The sequence below is a fragment of the Amblyomma maculatum genome, chromosome 2 (assembly GCF_055883805.1).
Source record: "Amblyomma maculatum isolate TAMU_Amacu chromosome 2, ASM5588380v1, whole genome shotgun sequence".
Taxonomy (NCBI): Eukaryota; Metazoa; Arthropoda; class Arachnida; order Ixodida; family Ixodidae; genus Amblyomma; species Amblyomma maculatum.
The window spans coordinates 226063602-226085389 of NC_139345.1; the positions used below are offsets into that span (position 1 = coordinate 226063602).

The window sequence follows — 21788 nt, forward strand, 5'->3', positions numbered from 1 at the left end:
ACTCTTGGTTCAGTATGCTTCATCACTAACTTGAGCAGCCACACACATTCATAGTGTGGCAGAGCAGGGCCCACAAATTCTCTAACTTGCACCCTTTTCGAAAATGCCCCCTTCGGTGAAACCTGACTGAATAAAACACTCGATCAGTGTGCTCCCACCTGCTCTGGCCTGCACTGCTGGAGCTGTACACCATATAACAAAAAGGCACCATGGTATACAAATGTGATGAGGCACAATGTATAGCTGCACTTGCCTTCCTGCCTGATCAAATTTTACGGCAACAATACCAACATTATATAATATTCGACAACTACCAGCTGTGCATTCTTGTCCCATGAGTGCCAACATGCTAGCAAAATGACGATGTATAGTAGGATTTCCACAGTACATAAGCTTTACTGACTTAGTTTCTGAGAGGGGCCTCTCAAGAGTATTCTCTTCAAATTTTTTCAAGTTAGACTCTGCTGTTTGGGTGTAGTACTCTGGATGCAGAATGTCCCTTCTGAAGGTGTCCACAGTAGACCTTCCGGTGAGATACCCATAAAGCTGGCAACGAGTTGGCCTCATTATGGGGTTTAATTATTGCCCTGTAACGACTCAAGCTATGAGGGACATGCCGCAGTGAAGGGCTTCGAATAATTTCAACCAACTGCGGTTCTTTCATGTGCACTGATATCATACATACAGGTTCACACTGCATTCAGCCAGGATCAAACCCAGATCCCCTGCCCTATGGTAGCTGAGCGCCCTATCCAACAAGCTTACCAGCATATGCCTTGGGGTTCAGAACAATGGGGAATGTACAATGCCTGAAAGCACTAAAATAGAATGAGTCACTGTTGTCACTGTACGTGTCGCACCGTTTTCTTGAGCAGGCTGATCAGTACGTCTTGTCACCGACACCATTACCATCCCATGGACTGTAACAGATGTTCTGAGCAAGGCACACTGTAATTTAGGATGAATTAATGCATTCATTGGAAGGCTTCCTCTGTACAAGAAACCGTTTCGGAAACTTCTAACCAGCATGAGTCCCCCAATTAACAGCGATCATTTAGCCCAATTAACATGCACACAACACATGCAGTCATTATCTAGAACACAACATTTTGAGTTTCATACAAGATTTTTACTCAGGAGTTCCTATCATATATATGGTGAAATAAATGAATTGCTAGTAATGTTTTTGCTACTACCAAGCAGTGGTACAATTAATACAGAGCATAGTGTCATTTCCAGTCGCTGTCTTTAAATGAAATTACTTGCGGTAAACGTCTCCGCGTTCTCCATAGAACACTCCGCAACAATGCACTGCAGCTGATCCACAATTTGGATCGCACATATGAATTAAATGAGGCGCCAGTGTCGCAGAGTATTCCGTTGCACACATAGTGGCGTCACGAAAGGCTGAAACAACTGCGCCTCAATGTTTAGTGCATTTCTCGAAATTGTATGTTCATCCCGCATTATATACCAGCAGCCTTGATTACAACGCCGCGAAAAACGGTTAACTCTAATACAACACTTTACGACTGTCTAGTGAATCGCTCGATCGAGCAATGACGGCGGCTTGCCCAGAAACGGGGCAATGTTTGCCACCAGAGTTATTTATTTAGAAAGGTCCTAACGCACACTAGTTGGTTATTCCCGCATGTAATTATGTTGTCAGCGTAAGAGACTGGCATTTCTCAAATCTCGCTTACACAAAAACTCGGTTCGAGCTGAAAAGCACACGCTTTAATAACATACTCACCTTGTGAGACCCATCAACAGCTGCAAGCACACTGTTTGCTGCGTTGTACGTCGTGTGCGTGTCGTTCATCGTTGCTGGCACGCCGACGCCAAATGAACCCCATTCCTTCAGTCCGAGGCAGACGACGAACATGCGTGACGCCATATGCATTTTGGAACGCGTAGCTGTTGCCACGGCAACCGAGAACGAAGGAACTGACGTCGCGTGACGGCGACGATGACGTAAGCGTCTGCTCTCATCTGGGCTGGAAACGGAATGTCGCGGCCGGGGTGAATAAACCAGCGGTGGAAACTAGCAAAAAACGACTGGAAGATTGGTGGCTGAAAAGCAGAGAAGTGACATAATGTTAGTAATGTAGGAACAAAATTTAATAAATAGAATGATGGTTTAGTTAACCATTCTAAATCAATAATTAAAATATAGGGAGAAAAATGAGCATGATAGCTACTGCTACCACCCAGTTTCAAAGGGGACGCTCCTATATTCCATCCATCTATCATCCCGTTTCCAGCCGAGTTACAATACCCCCTCGTAGACGTCTACTACGGTGTCTAGATGGGTAGGTGTGCCGACCGGCGGGGGTACAGTGGCTAGAATAGGGGAAGTGTGCGGACCGCGCTGCCGACTCTGAAGCCCTTCCGTGATGCTCCGGAGCGGGAGATCCAGGGGGCGCTGACAAACGCTTACACGTCCGCTCACTGCGTGTCGTCTGCTCGCCGCGCGGTTAATCAGCCGCGTCTGAGACATCCCTTCAAGATCCGATGCATACTTTCTGCTCTTACTGCGACCTCCACTTTTACACGGCATCTTTATTTATTTGGCAACTATCTAAGTCATGCCGATGTAATTTTATTATTCTATGCAGCGGCCATTTTTAAGCGGAAGAATTACAGACAGCATTCTAAGCGGGATTTCGCCGGGGTGGCTTTAAAACCTCCTTTGAGCAATCACTCCAAGAAAAACTTGCCGCCAGTAACTGCCACCAGACACGGGCCGAGGTAAAAAGATTAACTTTGCTGGCCACAGTGCTAGATAGACCACTCCACAATTTCGGTACTCAGTTTTCTTTCCTTTTTTTTCACATATTAAGCTGCCAGTCTTTCAAGCTGCGCTTTGATCGAAGGTCGTTGGCTTCATCCTATATCACACAGTGGCACTAAAGACGTTAATTAGGTCTCCTTAATCCTAATGAAAACCCAAGGAACTATTTAGGTACTTAGCTAAGCGTGCCAAGGCATGGCATAACAAAGCTACAGGAGGCAATACTCTTCTAAACATGAGCTGTAAACATTGCATGTATATCCGTGTTAGTAAACCACACCTGAATTTTTTTTCACCGTGAATTTTGTTGTTTTCCGAATAGATAAGTGAGCAGCTGAAGAATCACTTAGGGATAGTAGTAATTTTGTTTTCGCAGTTACTGTCTTGCTTCGCTACTGATTTTGCCTGGGCTGCTTAATTTGGCTGTTCTTCTTCTGTGAAACAAGAAGAAACACCTCTGCTGCACAACGAAATTTCATTCTATAATTGATTAGCATGCACTGAAGTATTGGGAAAATTTCTAAATTACCGCCATTTGTTTATTTTTTTGTTTTGTTTTTCAGTTCTTCAGCGGCGTTATTTAAATAACTGGCAGTTATCATTTTCGTATCAAGAGCTCTGAACTTCGCGACCGTATTGGGTGGAAGACTTTAGCAACCCGAAGAAAAATCTACTGGCTGAAGTTCTTGTGCAGCATTTAAATGATTGTACCGGTATTAATAAAAACACTTATCTAAAGCAGCCATATTACATTTCGGAGATACTAGACAACACGAAAAAGATTGAGTTATCAATGCCACATTAATGTATTTAAGTATTCGTTTTTCCCTAAAACAATTCTGGACTGGAATAAGCCTCCGAATTTTGTAGTTTGTGCACCTGGCTTCCAAAGTGCTGTTGAAATGATGTTGTGATATATTTCTTCCAGACCTCGTGCGCTTACCAGCGCTGCGTTTGATGTATGTTATGTTATCACTTATATTACTTGTGAATTCATTTAGTGTTCTATTAGTGTGTTGTGTTACCTTGCTAACAAGTTTCCCGATACCTTCTTTGCATGTGTTATTGTATACGTTCCTCGATCGGCGCCCAGGAGATCCAGATCAGCGGTTAGGCGCACACTGCGCGCTACATTCAGTAATACCCCACTGATCTCACGAACCTTTATGACGTAACAGAAAAGTCCATGCGTGCATGTATGTGATTAAAAGCCAGTTTATGTTCAGAACTGGCCGTCAGGTCATCAGGCTCCTCACATGGCAGTGGCCGCAGCCCCTTAATCGTTATATGTCGTCGCCTTTATGACAGTGCTGAACGATGGGCACAGCCTCACCTTATGATTATTTTCCTTGAAACGGTTTTTGACACATGTATATCAAGGCACAATCAGAAAAATGGTCCGGAACACGCCATACAAAAGGGCCACCCACGATCGTTCTATCAATTAACATTAGCAGTTGTGCCGTAAATAACGTGCCAAAGCTGACGTAACAGCAATTATTTTCCAAAGCAGCTCGCAAACAGCAGCGTTGCGCCTTTCAATAATTTCGCACACAGAACAACTATTCCTAGTACGATTTGTACCCGCTTTTGTAACGAGGTACAAAACAATGACTTTGTCGCCGGCTCATCCTACACCGTGAGGCAGAATTTGCACCAAAAAACAACGCAAAGCGCCCACATCCCGTGCACACTCCAGGGTTCAAGCACGCGTTTCGTGCGCCGACCTGACGTGTAAGCGAGAAGGCGCGCCATCTAGCGGAAGCATCACCAGACGGCTTCAATGCTCCCCCACGGCCGGTCTCGAGGGAGAGGGCGCGCGCTCTTTCTTACGGCCTTCTCAATCGCTGCGGGAACAATGGGAACTTTTCTCCTTGAGCTGCGCTCTCCGCCACCGCAAGGGGCGCGACCTGCTCACCGTTCGCTCCGCGTCTGCTTCAGCGGCGGCGGGTGGTTTTTGCCTGGTTTCGTGTTGTCGCTCGCGAGTTTCGTGGTGAGTGCAGCCCCGAAATTAAAGAGCATAGAAGGTAGATGCTGCAGCGGCATGTCGTCAACGTACCGCACGTGAACGGATATAAAAAACACTGTCGTTCAGCAAACGTTCGACAAGCATGGCATACATTGCGGCATGGTAGCTACTTTTGTTCATTTTAATCCGAAATTTTCCCAAGCCTGTACACGAATGGGAGCAAAAAGAAAACTGAATGAGCAGTGATCACATCGAAGCTTCTTCAAGGCTAACATGACAGCAACTCGTCTGCAACAGCGAAACCGTCTTTCAGCGCTAGATGCGAAACCATTCAGGTAGCACCGAAGATGAAAATAATTTCATAAAAATGTAAGGTAAATTGCAAAATGTTTGCATGATGTAAAGTATTAGTATAACAGTCAAAGTAAACGTTGTAGGGTTGAGTTTAAAGTGTTATTACAATTCATATACTTGGTAATGTGGTATTATAAACATTATTTTAATTTTGCAAATAAACATTGTTTTAATGAACTTTTTACATGATATTATGCTTAATATGAAAACAAAAAATGGTTGATATTCATGACACCACTTGTGCTCGAAGTGGTAAAAAAAGGCCAATAAATGATGAAGGTGATACTCGATGCAGTGACTTACAAATGAGTTCCCCTGCTATATCGAAAGTATGCAAGAAACTTCTAAAGCGTTAAAGAAGGACACTATCACTGAAGACTCATGTCAAGCCTTACATAGCGACCCATTGAGGCTCTCTTCGGGAAAGTAAGGTTAATGTGCGGAAGGGAATGACATATGCCAGATGCGAGGGCCGTAACAGCTAGCGCGGCACATGACTATACATGACTACATTGTCAAGACGGACGTTTCATCTGAGAGCAAAATCAATGCACGGAAGGAAGTGATGGCATCTCCTACCATCCCATTTTGCACTGTCACATATTCCGGTTCACCTTACGTCGCTGGATATATCGTTTAGTTAATCAACTTCGGGTCTGACGCTTGCGTTATTCTTCTTGAAACTAGCGAAAGAAGCAGCCCCATGTAGTACGCTCTTCTACGAGGACAATGTTCTAGTGGACTGCATTATTCGAAACCAGAGCTTGTTGCCTTATTGGACAAACCTTTCTTTTTTTTTTTAGAAAAAGCTACCGTGCACCTACTACACACAAATGTTCTCGAAGTACTTAAGATCCTGATTCAGTCAGCATTTCAGAACTCAACACTGAGTTGCCAGAAAGGAATTGACAACAGCTATGTTATTAGGTCCGTTTCTTTGATATTTGAAAAAAATTCTCAGAATTCTTCTCAATTAATTATACCAGGAAAGTGACAGAGAAGACCGAAAGGCCAACTCCTTATGTGCACAAGCCGTGCAGGAAGATTCTGAGCCTGAATTTTCTAGACGCCGGTCGCATTTTGATGATATATAGTGCAATGTGTAACTTTGAAGGAAAATTTTATTGTTTGCTGCTCTTTTCGATTCTGCTTAACTGTTTATGCCCATTTCATTGATTAAAAGTAGTCGCGAGACTACATATACATCTTCGGTCTTTCAACCGACTGATACGTTTTGAACGAAGCTAGAACTGCCCAGTCCACTAGACAAGTGAAATTTTTACTATATGGGTAAATTTTTGTTATTTACTCTGAATCTGAGACGCGCCATGAATTTTTGCCGGTGCCTTCTGATCTAAACGAAAACAGCGGTTGACAGAATCTCCACCCAACAGTTCACCATGCACTCACGTCAGGTTGCGTTACACCTGCTTAAAACATTCAAAGGCAGATTGCATAGCCTGGTAAATTTATTTTTGTACAAAACTTAGAGGTAAAAAATGTTGAAGTGTACCCGAAGCTTCATTCGACCGTGCACGGCCGCACTGACGAAGGAGCGCGCGCGTGAGCGAATTGTTGACTGTATTTTATTCCTCGTACACGATAAATGTTCCATGTTGATAACGGACTTTGTATAAACCATAAGGGGCGAAATGTCAGGACCTGCCGGTTGCAATTGACGCGGGCGAAGCTAAAAGCGAGCGCGCGTTTCCCTTGCGCGTGAACGGCTGTAGTGGAGGAGCAGCAGTGGGGCGGTGGCGACCCCACCGAGGTGCGGCGGGCGGTTGAAACAGACCCCATTGGAGAGGCCGTAAGAGAAGAGAAGCGCTCTCTCCCTCGAGACCGGCCGTGGCCAGTGTTGCCTGGATTTTTGTTGGACAGTCGCCCTGAATCCCTAGCAATCCCTAGGTCGGATTGTCCCTAGCTGGGGGCACGGCGTGCCGACGGGCTACCGCTCATCGCCCGCCACCCACCCTGCTTGGGGGTGCTGCCGGTGCCGCGGCGGCGGTTTGGTGCCGTGGCTTTTGTTGTAGTAAACGAGACTGTGCCTGTTTCACGGACGGGTGCGATCGAACTGACTGGTGTGCGCGCCGTGAACAACCCTGGCACATCTGCTGCGGCTTCGGTACAGAAAGGTTAGTGCCCGTTCTGTGAAAAGATTTGTTTAGTTGTGGACAAAGCATGCCAATGAAGGTGCCGCCATGTTCAAATTTTAGCTGCCCCTTTTGCGTGCAATGTTCGTGGTTATATGCTGTCCGCTTACCGTTCTTATTTGTCACATACTGCAGGGATTTGTGCCAAGGTATGCACTTACAGCACGCGCCAATTTAGCACGGTTGAAGGCGAGCACTGCACTGTCTTATGATGCTGCTAACTGGCGCTTGATGCTTTGTCTTTTATCAACCAGATACTCACGGCACTCGTCAGTGATGAGCTGCTTAGGGCGACGAAGCTCATTTTATGCTTTTTTCGTTCTTGGCCCCGATTCTCCATACGCTGTTCGTTTTGATCACATCCGGGTGAAGTACTTGCCTATGATATCGCTCGAGCATCACTACGAGCACCCTCATTTCCCCTTAATTGATCTGCTTGTAGCTTGAAACTAGTGATACATATTGAGCACCAAAAGCTCGAAACTAGCACTGAACCTTTTACAGCCAAAAGCGGCAGCTATATGGATGATATTCTGCGTACCCTTGATGAAATTTTACCTAGTTTGCGTCGGGTACGACAAAAGGATAAGCTCTGTTGAGACAACAGAATTGATAACGTAAATACCGTTTAGACAACTCCATTGTAGCACGGAGACCACGTAGCGGTGCTTCGAAGTAATGAACTCGCTACTGAACTCCCCTTATGTGTGTGTGATTTTTCTTTCCTGTATGTACCTTTAGTTTCTTACACTCCTTACTAGAGCCCTGCACGGGTTGGATTTTCCAGCCCCTTCCCTGGCCCACGTTTGAAGACCATCCCGGGCCCATGGTACCAAGCCCATCGGCAATGATTACATGGCCCGGACCCGGCCTGCGCTTCCACGACAGGGCCCGTGCCAAACCTGCAAAGTAAGTCTGAGCAGACGCCTTAAAAATGTATTGCTTAACTAGCACATAACAATAAATCAAGATGAGAGACAAACCTTGCAAAATATTCTTGGTAGAGAAGGGCACAGTTAAAGCACCTACAGAAGCAAAGGCTCGGTGAAGAATATTTTGAGAAGGCATTTTATGTAAAGCTATCTAGCACAATGTACATTTAAAAGGTATGGATTACGGGCATTTTAACTATGACCCCTTATAAGCAATTGGCTCTTGGTGCAAGTTGTTTGCTTAATCACCTACAAAAAGACTGCCCCTGGCAACTTTGCCCCAGGAACATGAGTGGGCTAGGGCAGAAAAAACCAAAATTTACATATTCATTGAAGAAATCACAGCCACATGCCACATCTCTGTGGAGACGAAAAGCGGTAGTGTCTGTTCATTGTGCATGTATATGTTATTGGATATGTAAAGATTCCTAAAGCAATAAGCTCTTATCCTACAGCATTTATTGTAGCGTAGAGACATTTTTTGGAGGGGAGGGGGGGGGGGGGGGGGGCAAAGCAGACAGTCAGAATTTTTATAAACAGATGGCTGCCTGCCGAGCAGTCAATTGAAGGTCCTTGTCCATGGGCTGTTATGAGGCTTCAAATGTCCAGCCGTTAGCAGTAACACAAAGGTTAGAAGCTACCCTCTTGCTCACTGATTGCTGAGAAATCCTAAGCTGATGGCGTTGAGTACTTCAGTAGGCACGTGCTTATGCAAACGGGCTGTGTCATGCATGACAGGTTACAGCACTTCATAACACCTCCATTGTAGTACAGTTCGCTATCGAGTTTTGAGCCATTCCTTTTTAACTTTTTTCACTTGTGTCATTGAATGTAGCCCGGCATGTTCGTACTAAATTACTTGGACAAAGTACCGAGTGGCACTGATTAAACTCTGTTTACAAATGAGCTTTCTCTCATTCTCTGTCAACATATGTACTAGTAGTGGTTCATTCATAAACCACTGGAATGATTTTAGTGCTCGAATTCCATCTCCAAAAGAAGCCATACACAGCTTTACCCAGCCTGGCCTCGTTCCGCCACTGCAAGCTGCAAGCCCAGGCCTGCATGTCAAGCCCGAGCCAGGTCCAGACCAATAAAAATGGCAATTTTCCAGCCCGGCCCAGGTTTTCGGGCTGCCCGAATTCATGCTCTGCTCCATACACTGTTGAAATTATTTGCCGAGAATAAGTTCTCAGCAGGCAGTACTTTGGTAATCTTTGTTAGGGAGAAATTACATGCCATAATTTTTTTGCCCTAGAAACTTGGGCGATATCTGGCTTACACGACTACCTCAAAAATATCACCCAGATGTGTCCCTTGCCTGCAGTCGCTTGCTGTACAAACAGCATTGCAATTTATTTGCTGACACTATGGCGCATGTAGTGCGAAACAAAAGCAGGTCATTATTTGCTAAAAGATGATTGTGAAAGTATGAAAAATTTCAGTCACTGCTATTTTCATGGGAAAATGTCGCATGGCCTTGTATAGCCAATTAGGGCCAATTGATGAGAAATTTTTGCTCAAGATTTCTGCCAGCAGAGTAGGCACTGCTGTCATTTCTAATAGCTATTTCGTTCATTTGCAGCGGCACCAACATGTTCTGTTGTCTGTGTTTTGTGCACCCATATTCTGTTCGTTGCTTTAAAACATTTCTGGGTAAGTGCAGTCGAGACCGCGAGCATAGTGTTGGGCGAATTCACCAGGCGGCATGACAAAAGGAGGCAGTGTGGTGTAGAGGAATCCACTTGTGCCAAAGACAGAGACTGCAACCATGCCAGACAGGTTGCCAAGACATCGAACGAGAAGCCAGACTAGCCTATTGCCAAGAAGCTTACCAAATGCGGAATCAAGCCAAGACTGAAGCGGCAGCTACAAATGCGGCACCGGCCGATGGCTAATGCTCTTGACTTGGTTCAAAGAGAGCTGAACCTCTACAATTTTTAATATTTCATAACAAAGGCTTCAAGGATTTGCCTCAAGTGATTCCAGGTAGCCCTGCATGCACAAACCTTTGTCACGGATACACCTGCAAGAAACAAATAGTGGCGCGTAATTGCTCCAAGCGATGTTCTCTTTGTTTTCCTTTTTAACTTGATACCATAAAAAGCACCCTGTGTGGCAGCACCTGCTGACTTGGTCATGTCATGTGGCCTTGTGATGTCACGCAACCTGACGGACAGTCATTGCAGTGCTGCGTCACCTTCCTGCCACTTGCCAGATACATGCCCTAATTTTTCATGGATGCCAGATTTTCTGCAGTATGGGACCCATCACAATATTTTTTGTTGCCAGAATCTAATAGTGCAGTGTTTCGTGACTTTTTTGTCGCTTGTCCGGCAGCAAGACACATTTATTGCTGAGATATTTCGATTTGAAGTTGAAGAGGTCTGCTTTCCTTCCAAGGGATTTAGACTTGCGAAAATGACGCAAACGATGGTGTAAACATAGACTCCGTGATTCTTGATGCATAGCGAGCAGTGCAATCTAGCAGCAGCTGAAATTAAAGCTACAGTTTGCCAAAGCCGTCTATTTGTTTGCACCAGGCATAGATCCTGAGCTTGACTGCAAAGTTCTCGCAGTGAATCTTGACCTTGGCACCCACAGAGCATGCGGTGCTTTTTAGAGTTGAGGTCACTTGACTAACAGGATAGAATGTACGAGCGCTGACGTGGCGGCAAAGTTTGTAGCTAGCGAAGCTATGGATGCGGCCACTGACATTGCCGAGCTACCATCACGAGTGACGAGTAAAGACTGCTACAGATGGTCTTTTTTGAATAGCAGCAAAGGGTGAACAATGCATTGTGGCAGAAAGTTAAAAGAAAAAAGGGGTACACAGAGCCTGTTTTGTTCAATTTATTTCGTTTCCTTCACTATTGTATTTCTTAATATGAACCAACTGATCTCCCTTTCGTTCAATGCTTCCTTGGGTGTCTACACCTTATGTGGTGTACTCTAGCGTCGCTGCCCTGCAGATGGCAAACTGATGTGCCAGTAAGGTCTGTGCATGCACGCTGGGACAGCAGACAATAGAGAAATAGAGATATTACGAGATATTTTGGCAAAATCCTATGCTTATCATAGATATGAGACATCGGTGACACTATTAACAGCCAGCAAAAGCATTCAGCACACTTGGGATGCAATTGTTTAGGGGTGAGTGAAAAATATGTAAAAAATGCAAGTGCACTACACAAGTAATGTAATGCGAGAGGTCTCAGCTGTTCGTGTGGCGCAATGGCTAAGACATTCAGTTAAAACTCCAAAGGACTTAGGATTAAATCCCTTTCGAGGCTGTTTTTTTTTTTTTTTTTTAAGCACCCATGCCATTTTAAATCTTACTTTTTCCAGCCTTTCTTTTCTTTCCCAGCTCCACTCGGGTCTGTGGAGGTTTATTCTGCCCAGTAAGTTATAACTTAATCCGGTGTGCATTTCATACCAGATTTTTCAATAGAGAAGCGCTTACTGAGGCATGAACTTCATCAGAGGAAAACTCTGCTGCTCCGCACTTGTAAACCAAAGCATGTATATCAAAAATGAAACCATGTGGTGATGCCAAATGCATAGCTGTGACTTCAAAGAACCAAAACGAAACTGACTGCCTGTGGCACTGCCAAGCGCAAATTTATTTTTGGCTTCCAATATTTAGCCTGTCTTTTTGCCATTTTTGAAACAAAAGTTAACAATTCAAATATGCAACCATAATACATGTTAGGCAGCCTCCGGGATCCCTTGCATGTCATTGTGCATGCATTTGCGATTTCTGTATTTCTGCAATGCCTGCATTTCTGTTCTCTTTTTTCTACCTTATAAGAGTTGTGTTTTCAGTGAAAGTGGTGTTTTTGTGATTAGGAGCCAGTATACCATCGCTGCAAGCCTACTTTTTCTTTCAGTGTTCCTTTAGCACTACTTGCAGGTCTACTGCAGGTCTTTCATACTGCACTCTGAACAATTTTTTACCCATGCTTTTCATTAAGATTTTCGAAGCATGATGGGTTGTAGCGAATAGATTTGATTGCACCTGAAAACTTCAAACACGAATTCAGAGCCTGTAATTTCTTTTTTTTTTTTTTTTTTTTGCTCACTGCGTGTTCTTTGCGAATGATGAATTTGACCACTTGCTTCACGAGGGAAGGCTCGAGGATGTTGAAGCTACTTTGATTGCCCGTCACTAGGCACAGTTATAGCAGTCTCGTAGGTCACTGGGTGCATGAGGTATTTGAGGTTACTACTCCTTATCGCCATAGACACCAGCAGGCTCAGCATATGTATCTAGGCATGCGGCTTCTTGTTGGTTGACCCCTTATCATTTATACTGCGCAGTTTGTTGAATAATGGAAGCGTACAAGTTGACGCAGGAAATGAAACGCCATGCAGTCCTCATCGCACTGGCCGCGCGCCATAGCGACTTGGAAATTGCCAACTTTCTGAATGTAGCGAGGTCTTTTGTTAACAAGGTGCGAACAGAACTGATGTGCTGTGACGGTGACGTGGCATCTGTGGCGAAAAGGAAAAAACACAATCAGCGGTCAGACGTCGTCAGAACACCTGATTTTCTTCAGAGGCTGCAAGTCATCGTGAGTGACAACCCAGAGAAGTCAATGCGGGCCATTGCAAAGGAGCTCGATGTCGCAGAGTCAGCTGTCAGGCTTGCTGTGCACGAGGACGTGCGGTACCATTTCTGTGTCATGAGGAGGGCGCAATTCTTTTCTGGTAAAGCTCGGGAGAATTGTCTGCTCTGGTCCAAGCGCTTGCTAGGCAAGCTGAAGAGCCTGGAATGCTCTTTTTTTTTTCTTTCAGATGAAAAGAACTTCGATCAAGACCAAAAAGCTAATTGCCATAATGAAAGATGGCTTTACGGAAGCGCTAATGAGGTGCCGACAGCATTGCACACAAAATTTGTGTGTGATGGTGTCAGCAGCCGTCAGCAACAAGGGTGATGTCATGCTGCCACACTGTTTTGCAGAAGGACTCCGCGTTAATGCTGCCGAGTACGCAGAGGTGCTTGCCACCGTTGTGAAGCTCTGGACCGATACTGTTTCGAAAGGAAAACCTTGTGTCTTTCAGCAACATTCGGCTCTCGCCCACACCGCCCGCGTCACCCACGAGTGGCTGGCCAACAACTTCCAATAACCACATTACTCCCAACTTGTGGCCTCCTAGTTGTCCAGATTTGAATCCACTCAGCATCGTTGAGAGAGAAGCCGACAAAAGACCACATAATACAAAAAACTCTCCGCCTTGACTGGTGGCGTAAACGAGAAGATTGTTGAAGGACTCCCACCTTCTTTTCCTTCCTCTTTTCTTTTTTCTGGACTTTTGACCAATGCACAGCAGTTGGTATAGTTTTTGTTCTTTTTCTACTCCTTTATTTATTGGCCTAATGAAGAACTCTGTGATCCCTCGCTACAAAGGGGAGTGGCCGCATCAGCATCATGCAGACAAGGAGAATCCTCACGATAGACAAGGGCCCACCGGGGTGGCGCAGTGGTTACGGCGCTCGACTACTGTTCCCAAGAATGCAGGATCGTAACCGGGCTTCGGCGGCCGCTTTTCGATGGAGACGAAAGCAAGGCCGCCTGTGTTCTATGCGATGCGAAAGAACCCCAGGTGGTCAAAATTTCCGGAGTCCTCCACTACGGCATCTATCATAGCCTGAGTCGGTTTGGGATGTTAAATCCCGCAAACCAAACCAAACCACTGTAGACAAGATTTATGTGCAGTTCACGATCCCGGGCGTGGCGCAGTTGGTTAAAGCTTAGGCTGGCGATGCGAGGTATGCAGGATTTTTATTTTTCCGATGACATTAGTTTCGGTTTCAGGTGATGTAATTTGATTGAAAGCTATATTGTGACCGAACGAACGCCGACAGTATGAGCCATTAAAGCGCAGCTGCCTCACTTTTCGAGAATTCTGCGACATTCAGGAATTTGACTCTCCATAAGCTGTCGGTAATGCTTTGTGTTTGTGTTTGTGTGCTATCTTTAAAACTGATGAAGTAATCAACGATTACAATTCGAGCTTCTCCTCACAGCACTGAAGGACTGCGTAGAAGTTCGATGATGACATCAAGGACGGTAATATTTTTTTCTTTTCGTTACCTTAGCCCACATCATGCGGTCCTTTTTTTGATGCCATCAAACAATGTTTCTGGGCCTTCAATTTTGGTAGCCTTGTTTTTACTTCTTTCAACCAAGCCATTCTACACGGGAAACATACCGGTGCCGTCAATGATGTCATTATGTTCCCCCCACACGTCGCTGTGTGGTGAGGAGAAGCTCGATAGCTGAAGCGGTTTAAATCGCTATTTGCGCCATTGTTTGAAACGCTAGCGCGAAGATATCTTGCATGCTTAACCTGGAAGCTGTAATCATTTGATTCCTTGAAACTCATCAAAATCTACAACCAGTGCAGTTTCCCTTTAAAGGCTTTCGCCTTAATACAGCGCTCGATGTCATACTGATGCCACATGTAATGGAAAAGGACAGCCTCAGTGTCACTGCCTACCTTCAGCGTGCAGAAGTAGCCCGACGACTCGCCCAGCTGCGCATAAAAAGCCAGCAAGGCACCAATGCCTAACGTAACCTACAATGACAATGAAGATTACAAGCCAGCAGACCGACTCTAGGTTTGGATGCTGAATCACCATCGTGGATTTAATGAAAACCATAAATTTTATGCTGCTGTTTCCGCAAATCAAGTTCACTCATCTAGATGAAATGGGCTATGGAATTGTCCCCAGATGCTGCTGACAGCACCCCAGGGACGATACATGTCCAGAAATTGTATGTTGTGTGCCTATAGCCCTATTATAACTGATAGACACTGTTTATATTTTGCTTGATGTTTATTTTTGCCTAACTTTCTATTCAATGTAGAGCATTGGGCCATTGCTTCTTTGAGAGGGAAGTCATACCGCAAAGCTTTTTTTTTTTTTTTTTTTTTCACGCTTTACGCTACCTGGATGCAGCTTTTACTCTTTTTGTTGTACAATGATGATGCACAGAGATTTACCTCGAATAATTGCCACAACACAACACTGCTTCTGCATTGTTCTTGATCATTGTACTTGGCAGGTTTACCTCTGTTTCCTTGCTGCCTTTAAACTGAGCACTGGGCATTCTGTTGTTCGATGACCAGTGCCTTTGTCGTGATTGGCACCTTGTTGCAACGAAATAAAAGTGAATCCAGTGTGCAGATAATGCTGTCAAACAGAGTACTGAGTTCTTTTTGGCTTATAGTAAATGATGGAATAAGAACACAAGGTTGCAAAGAGCATATGTAGGCTCTTGTAGCTTGTTAATCGGTGTGATGAACCACTAGTTTAAGAAACACTATCACCAACCAAATTATTTATTAGAACCCAACATTTCGCGACCAACTCGGTCCCTTCCTCAGGGGCGACTAAAGTTCGAGGCCCGCAGTAGCAGGCAGCGGCCTATGCTTGGCCGATCTGAAGAAGAATGGCTATACACGCGCCTTCATTCCAATGTGCTTCCCGCCGTCGAGCTAGCAGGACAAGAGGGTCGGTCAGCACGGAAACGACGAAGCGCCCTCGCATTGTGCTCCCATACGTGGCGGGCACCAGTGATGCGCTTGCACGCATCCTGTGGAAACACGTCTGTTTGTCGCACAAACCTACCTCAACAGTCTGCCGTTTTCTGCCGCTACCAAAAGACCGTATTCCCAAAGAAAAATAACCAGGCGTTATTTATAAAATCTCGTGCTCCGAGTGCTCTGCCTCGTATATCGGCGAAACAAAAAATCTGTCTGCGCATATTGCAGCACAAAAATGACACTCGGCAATTGAACTCGAAAAGCAACCCCCCTCGCCGAGCACTGCGAATGTGCCGACCATATAATCACCTTTGACGAGGTGAACATACTTGATGTGGAGACCAATTCTTTCAAAAGACGTTACGTCTTTTTTCGGTTCATCCGGCTGACAGCTGCAGCAGTGAACAGGAATCCGGGGACGCTACCCTGGCTCTGCTACACAATTGGACTTCGCCACGTGTGCCTGCTACTGCGGGCCTCAAACTTAAGTCGCCCCTGAGGAAGGGACCAAGTTGGTCCCGAAATGTCGGGTTCTAATAAAAATTTGGTTGGTGATGGTGTTTCTTAAACTTTCGTTTCAAGTACCCAACCAGGCGGAGTTACACCGAAGATGTTCAAGTCAATGAACCAATAGGAAAAGCTTTAGGCCTTTCCAGTGACAGGCTTTGTAAAGAACCAATGAGTGCGGAGGACAAGTCTATTTGCCATGTTTGAGCCTAGTCAGAGCCTCTATGAAGGCACACAAAGGACAACTTGATAAGAAGTTATCTAGCTCATTTTGGATATGTTGACATTCATCCAGCAGTAGTTATGGCTGACTGCATGGCTGTGTAGCCTAGCCTCCGAAATCTGCTTCCAAAAATTGATGTCAACATACGCAGTTTACTTGTGCAATCCGCTGGTGTTGGCAATACCTGTACTTTTTTTTTTTGTATTTTGTATTTTCCAGTCTACAAGAGTTCTGTTTCTAGCTGTCTTTTTTTGAGACTCACTTTTGACAACTTGGAAAATCTTTCTTTTTGCAGAGTTCAAAACCTGGAAGGACCATATGGAAATCTGTGAAGTGGCTCATTTTGTTAGTGGCAGGAATGGCTCATCTGCATACCATGCAGGTTTTTGCAAATGCACATCTGTTTGTTAGCCGACTCTGAAAAATATGAGGGCTAAGGAACCTGTTCCACGTCATGTTCAAAATAGGCTGTGCTTATATGCCTAAGCTGCTTCTGACATTGCCATGGTGCTTTTGATTTTGTATACAAATGCTATCTGAATAAAAGGTGCCTACATATTTTGTATGTTTAATGAACTCAAGCATGTGATGGCTCACATGCATGACATTGTTAATGATGGTCCCCAAGATACACAGCATTTAATTGATGCTAATTATATGGAGTTAGCTGCACGTTAACCCTGTAACTGCCAAATTAACTCCCGAAAAACATACTAACATCGCCAGGTTTAGTTGTAATGTTTTTCATACCATTCTAATTCTAAAAAGTTTCCTTCATTAGTAAAGCATGCTGTCACTTCGACATCTTTGTTCTGTTTTTTTTTTTTTTACCAGTGTATGCACATCGCAAACAGGGTCAGAGTAACTGTCAGGTACAAATTCTAGATTGTCAGCGAAGCTGCTGTCTGAACTACTTTACGAAAGAGCTTTTTTTTTTTTTTTTTTTTTTTAGGCATCACCGCCACCGGCACTCTTTGTGTGTGGCACTATCATAAAATGACTTTTGTCATGCCAAAAATGTGTGCTAGACTGAAATGTGCATTTTTTTTTCCATGGATAACTATGGCTCAGTAGAGTTGAAAATGCAATCAATGTATTTACCAGATCTATTCCTTTTTCACTGGCAGTGCAAGCAATGTAAGAGCAGGTTGGACAAGTGCCACTTGTCACTGGCAATACTGGCACAATTGCCAATGACAAATGAAGCTCTGAGATAAAGGACTAAGCCAGCATATGGTTTTGTGGATGCGGAAAGTTATGTGTAGTTAGTCAAGTTTGTACACAGTCGTCTGAAAGATTCTCAACATTTTTACAATGATTATTGCAGACCTGCAACGAGACACTAGAATATTCACTTTTACATAGAAAAGTGATGCTGCTTCAATAGAGGCAATATGCGAAGATGCCCGTATGATATGCAGCAGTATTAGTAGTGCACAATAAAGGTTCCCAAGAGGCTAAAATTGTGGCCCTTCTAGAGCCTGGAAATAAAACCCCATATACTTTGCTGATATGCACAGAAATACTGCCTGTTGATAACTAGACATATGCTGCACCTACCTCCACCATCTGTGCTTGCCTTGGATTGCAATGCCTTATGTAACGTGCACAAAGGGATTCTACTTTATATTGCAATTAATTTCGCATGTACATTTTGGTGAACTGTCTGCAGCCACAGGGCCTGCTTTTGAGCTGCATAGATTGTTTTCTCCTCATGGAAGTTTACAGTTGACAAGTGTTCTGTTCGGTTTATGCGGTTTAATGTCTATTGGCTATGAGGGATGCTGTAGTGGACAGCTCTAGAAAATTCTGACCACCTGGGTTTTTTATGTGCACTGACATCGCAAAGTACAAAGCCGCCTTGCATTTCGCCTCCATCAGCTGCCACCGCAGCTGAGAGTAAACCTGTATCCTTGGGATCCTTGGGATCAGCAATCAAGCTCTCTTATCACTGAGCCACCGCAGCAGGGTACAAGTGAACATGGCTGAAAACAGATCCATGGCATAAAAAGTTTTCCCAGCTGGTGTACCTGTAGGCATAAGTTCAGGTGCAGAAACATTTTCTGCAAGATTTTGCCTTGCAAACAAGCAACATTTGTGCACAACCTGCGCTGTGTGCAAGGAGGCTGCAGTGACAAAGCTAAGGTAAAGCTTGGCCACAAAGCTGCACATGCAAAAAATGAAATGATGCATTTTGAAAAGCCCAATGCTCAGCTTCATTCAAAGATGTGTACAAAGCCAAAATTTCTTTCGCCAAACATGAAATCCATGTTTCCTGTACAGCTGTTGTGCATAAGATGCCCATCTGAAAACCGATAATCAAAAGTTTCGCACCTTGCTTAACTGTGAGGAATCCATTTTTATTGCATGCTTCAAGCTTACTCAAGCTGTTGGGCTGTTCCTAATTTGTTAGCATTGTGCAAATTATTGCAGTGCAAGTTTGCCAGCTGGCTAATGTGCATCATTTAAAATGATGCACTCTAGCCCGCAACCAAGCTTGAACAAAACTAGCCAGGGTTCTTCAATAAATTTGCATTTCGGAAACACCCTGGAGCCTGAAAGTTGCAAGGAATGGCGATTGCTAAATGGCTTTCTTCAGCTGCACAGTGCCTTCAATAAGCTCAAGCTTATGACACTATTTGGCAGTAAAGTCTTCTACTGGCCTGATTGGTGCACTATCCACAAAAACACATTGGCACTCGTGCTGAGCAGGTCTAGAATAGGAGATGTTAAATGGTTCACAGGGCAGAGCACAAGCTGCTTTATTCTAGGTGTAGGAAATTACCAACATTACAAAATAGAGAGAGGGTACGTGCACAGGACAGGAAAGGAAATGGCTGACTAAATATTCTCAGCCTGTGGAGTCATCTGTCTGACTGTTGGGTCAAATGCTATGCAACCACTACATAATTCCATTCTTAAAAGCTTGGGCTCGCCTCATGACAATGGCATTAATATTTTTCTATTTTGCTGCATTAAATAGCCGTATTGCTGACACAAGCTGCAAGTCTGCGAAGTGCTCACTAGACAAACTGCTTTCAAGCAATGTAAACCGTGAACGCCACTACTTCTACCGTTCCACTAGCACAAGCAGCAAGCATCGGTGCCGGAGAGCTTCTAGCAAAGAACACTCAGAAGCATAAAAGTCGCACAAAAAAGTGCCTCGGTAGTAGTTAAACCGCTTGCGTTTTTCATTCCATAAGGTAAATGAACATGCGGTGCCGTTTCGAATGTCATCAACAGAGCGAGGGGTGCAGACAAGAGTAGTAGCCAAAGGAGAAATCTTCCCTACCGTGGTGGCATTCTATGCCATCAAGAGCAGTTCCCTCTAATACCGCGCGATGGGCCCTACGTAGCCGCAGTGCTCATCAATGTGCTGGGCGAGGAAAAAAGGTTAATAAATTATATTAAAAGCGATGGAATTCGGGCAAAAACAGCGGTAAGCAGATCAGAATAGAGTTTGGACAGCCAGAGAAAGGCCTACATTTTTTGTCCTGATTCAACCTCCTTAGTCCCGGCGTCACCCATTTCTTGGCACTTAGGTGCACACTTCTGAACCTAAGCACAAAGATATAACTTTCATAAAGCACAAAACAACCGGCGCAACAAAACGCAACATCTCGTATAGCGGGAACAATCGCGCCGTCGCGAGGACGTGCGGCGGCCCTTTGACGTCTTATGTCCTTACCTGCAAGAAAAAGCAGCACCTTGGATGCGGGACGTGTTATTTATTAGCGAGGACCGTGAAACTTTGTTATGGGTAAACATTCAGGACGAGAAATCTTCAAAAAAGACGGTCACTTATGCGTCTCAGCGCAAAACATGGAGGCAGCCATCTTGAATGTTTTGGTCTTTTTCTCTTTTTGGTGTACATACACAACAGATGGCGCGAGACGCTACAAAAACGATAATGATGATAATGGCCGCGAATTTTGAAAATTTAATTTGCGCAGAAGGATGGCGTTTTTCGCTTAAATTAGGCGCAAATTCGACGAGTTTATAGGCAGACGCCAGGCATGAAAGGGAGATTCAGTTTGGCTACGAAAAAAAATTTACGCCTTACATAGCATAAAAACAAATCCCACTAATAGTGATTTTCGATTTCAATTACACTCGGAGACAACTTATGGCAGTGTGGCCAAGGCTAGGCAGAAAAGGCAAGATAGGCCAATGTTCCCTAGCCTTGGAAAAGGAGCCAACTCACCCCTAGTGACCTTACACTTTCTCTTCAATTTATCCCTTTCACCCGTCCCCTCGCCTTCCACAAGGCAAGAGTACCATGGCCTGTCCTCTTTCCTTTCCTGTCTGGCCTTGGCCACAGTGAGAGAGAAAAAAAAAGGGGGGGGGGGGGGGGGGGGGGGAGGGGGTATCCCTTAGTATATACATAAAATATACTGACAATGAAACATGAACTGATCGGGCAGCGCCTAGCTTGTCTGTGCGACCCTCCATAGCAGTTGCAGATCCTGTATGGCCCGAGAACTTGTGTTCCGTCCAAAAAGCAAGGAAAGGCACAAGCTTTCTAAACTGGTTTATTTTATTTCATACATACTGCTAGCCTCCTTTTGGAGGCTGTTGCAGGTTTGGGGCATAATATAGAAACAGCAAATGACAGGAATACTGGCAATCCACACTTGTCTAATTTTTATATAATTCTATATGGCAGTGTGGAACAAGAAATGGAAAAGAAGGATATGGTACAATACAATCACACTGAAGACACATGTTTCACTATATTTGTGCAGAGGTCAGGCTACACATATATAGGGTACTCAAGGAACAATTGCCAGCCGTGAACTGAACCCATCTAGTGATGAGCAATTAACCACTTCATCGGCTAAACCATTCCATTCGCGGACCGCCAGGGGAAAGAAGGAGAACATGAACATATCACAGTGTGCTCGATACTCGACTAAATGCTTGGAATGACGCATTCTTTCGTTTCTCTGTGGTGACAGTTTAATAAATTTGGAAGCTGTATGCAATCAAGAACATCCACACCGTGCGTGCTGCATAGCAAACAGCCTTCGGATACTTGCCGTTGAATCAAACTATAATTGGAGTCTCTATAAAAGTCCTGACCATGAACTACAGTACTTTATGTTGCTTTTCACCTCATCTTGGTTTGCAACTTCAGGTTTAGGTTCATTGCACAGGCAAGTTCTGAGTGTAACTATAGGCAGGGGTGTTGAAAGAGGAGGAAAGGCAGGGAGGTTAACCGAAGAAGAAACCGATTTGCTACTCTGCACTGGGGGAAGGGGGTAAGTGGATATAAAAGTGATGTGTAAAAGAAAGTTACAGA

The 21788-nt window shown here is 44.5% G+C and overlaps 1 protein-coding gene across 1 annotated transcript; it reads left to right on the top strand.

The window, feature by feature from the left end:
* Positions 1–493: 493 nt before the first annotated feature.
* On the top strand, positions 494–17044 carry LOC146201427 (uncharacterized). Its single transcript, XM_084592528.1, has 4 exons — positions 494–529; positions 7042–7252; positions 8032–8179; positions 16782–17044. The coding sequence occupies exons 1-4, from the start codon at positions 494–496 to the stop codon at positions 16816–16818; spliced, it is 432 nt and encodes a 143-aa protein (XP_084448654.1). The 3' UTR covers positions 16819–17044.
* Positions 17045–21788: the final 4744 nt, after the last annotated feature.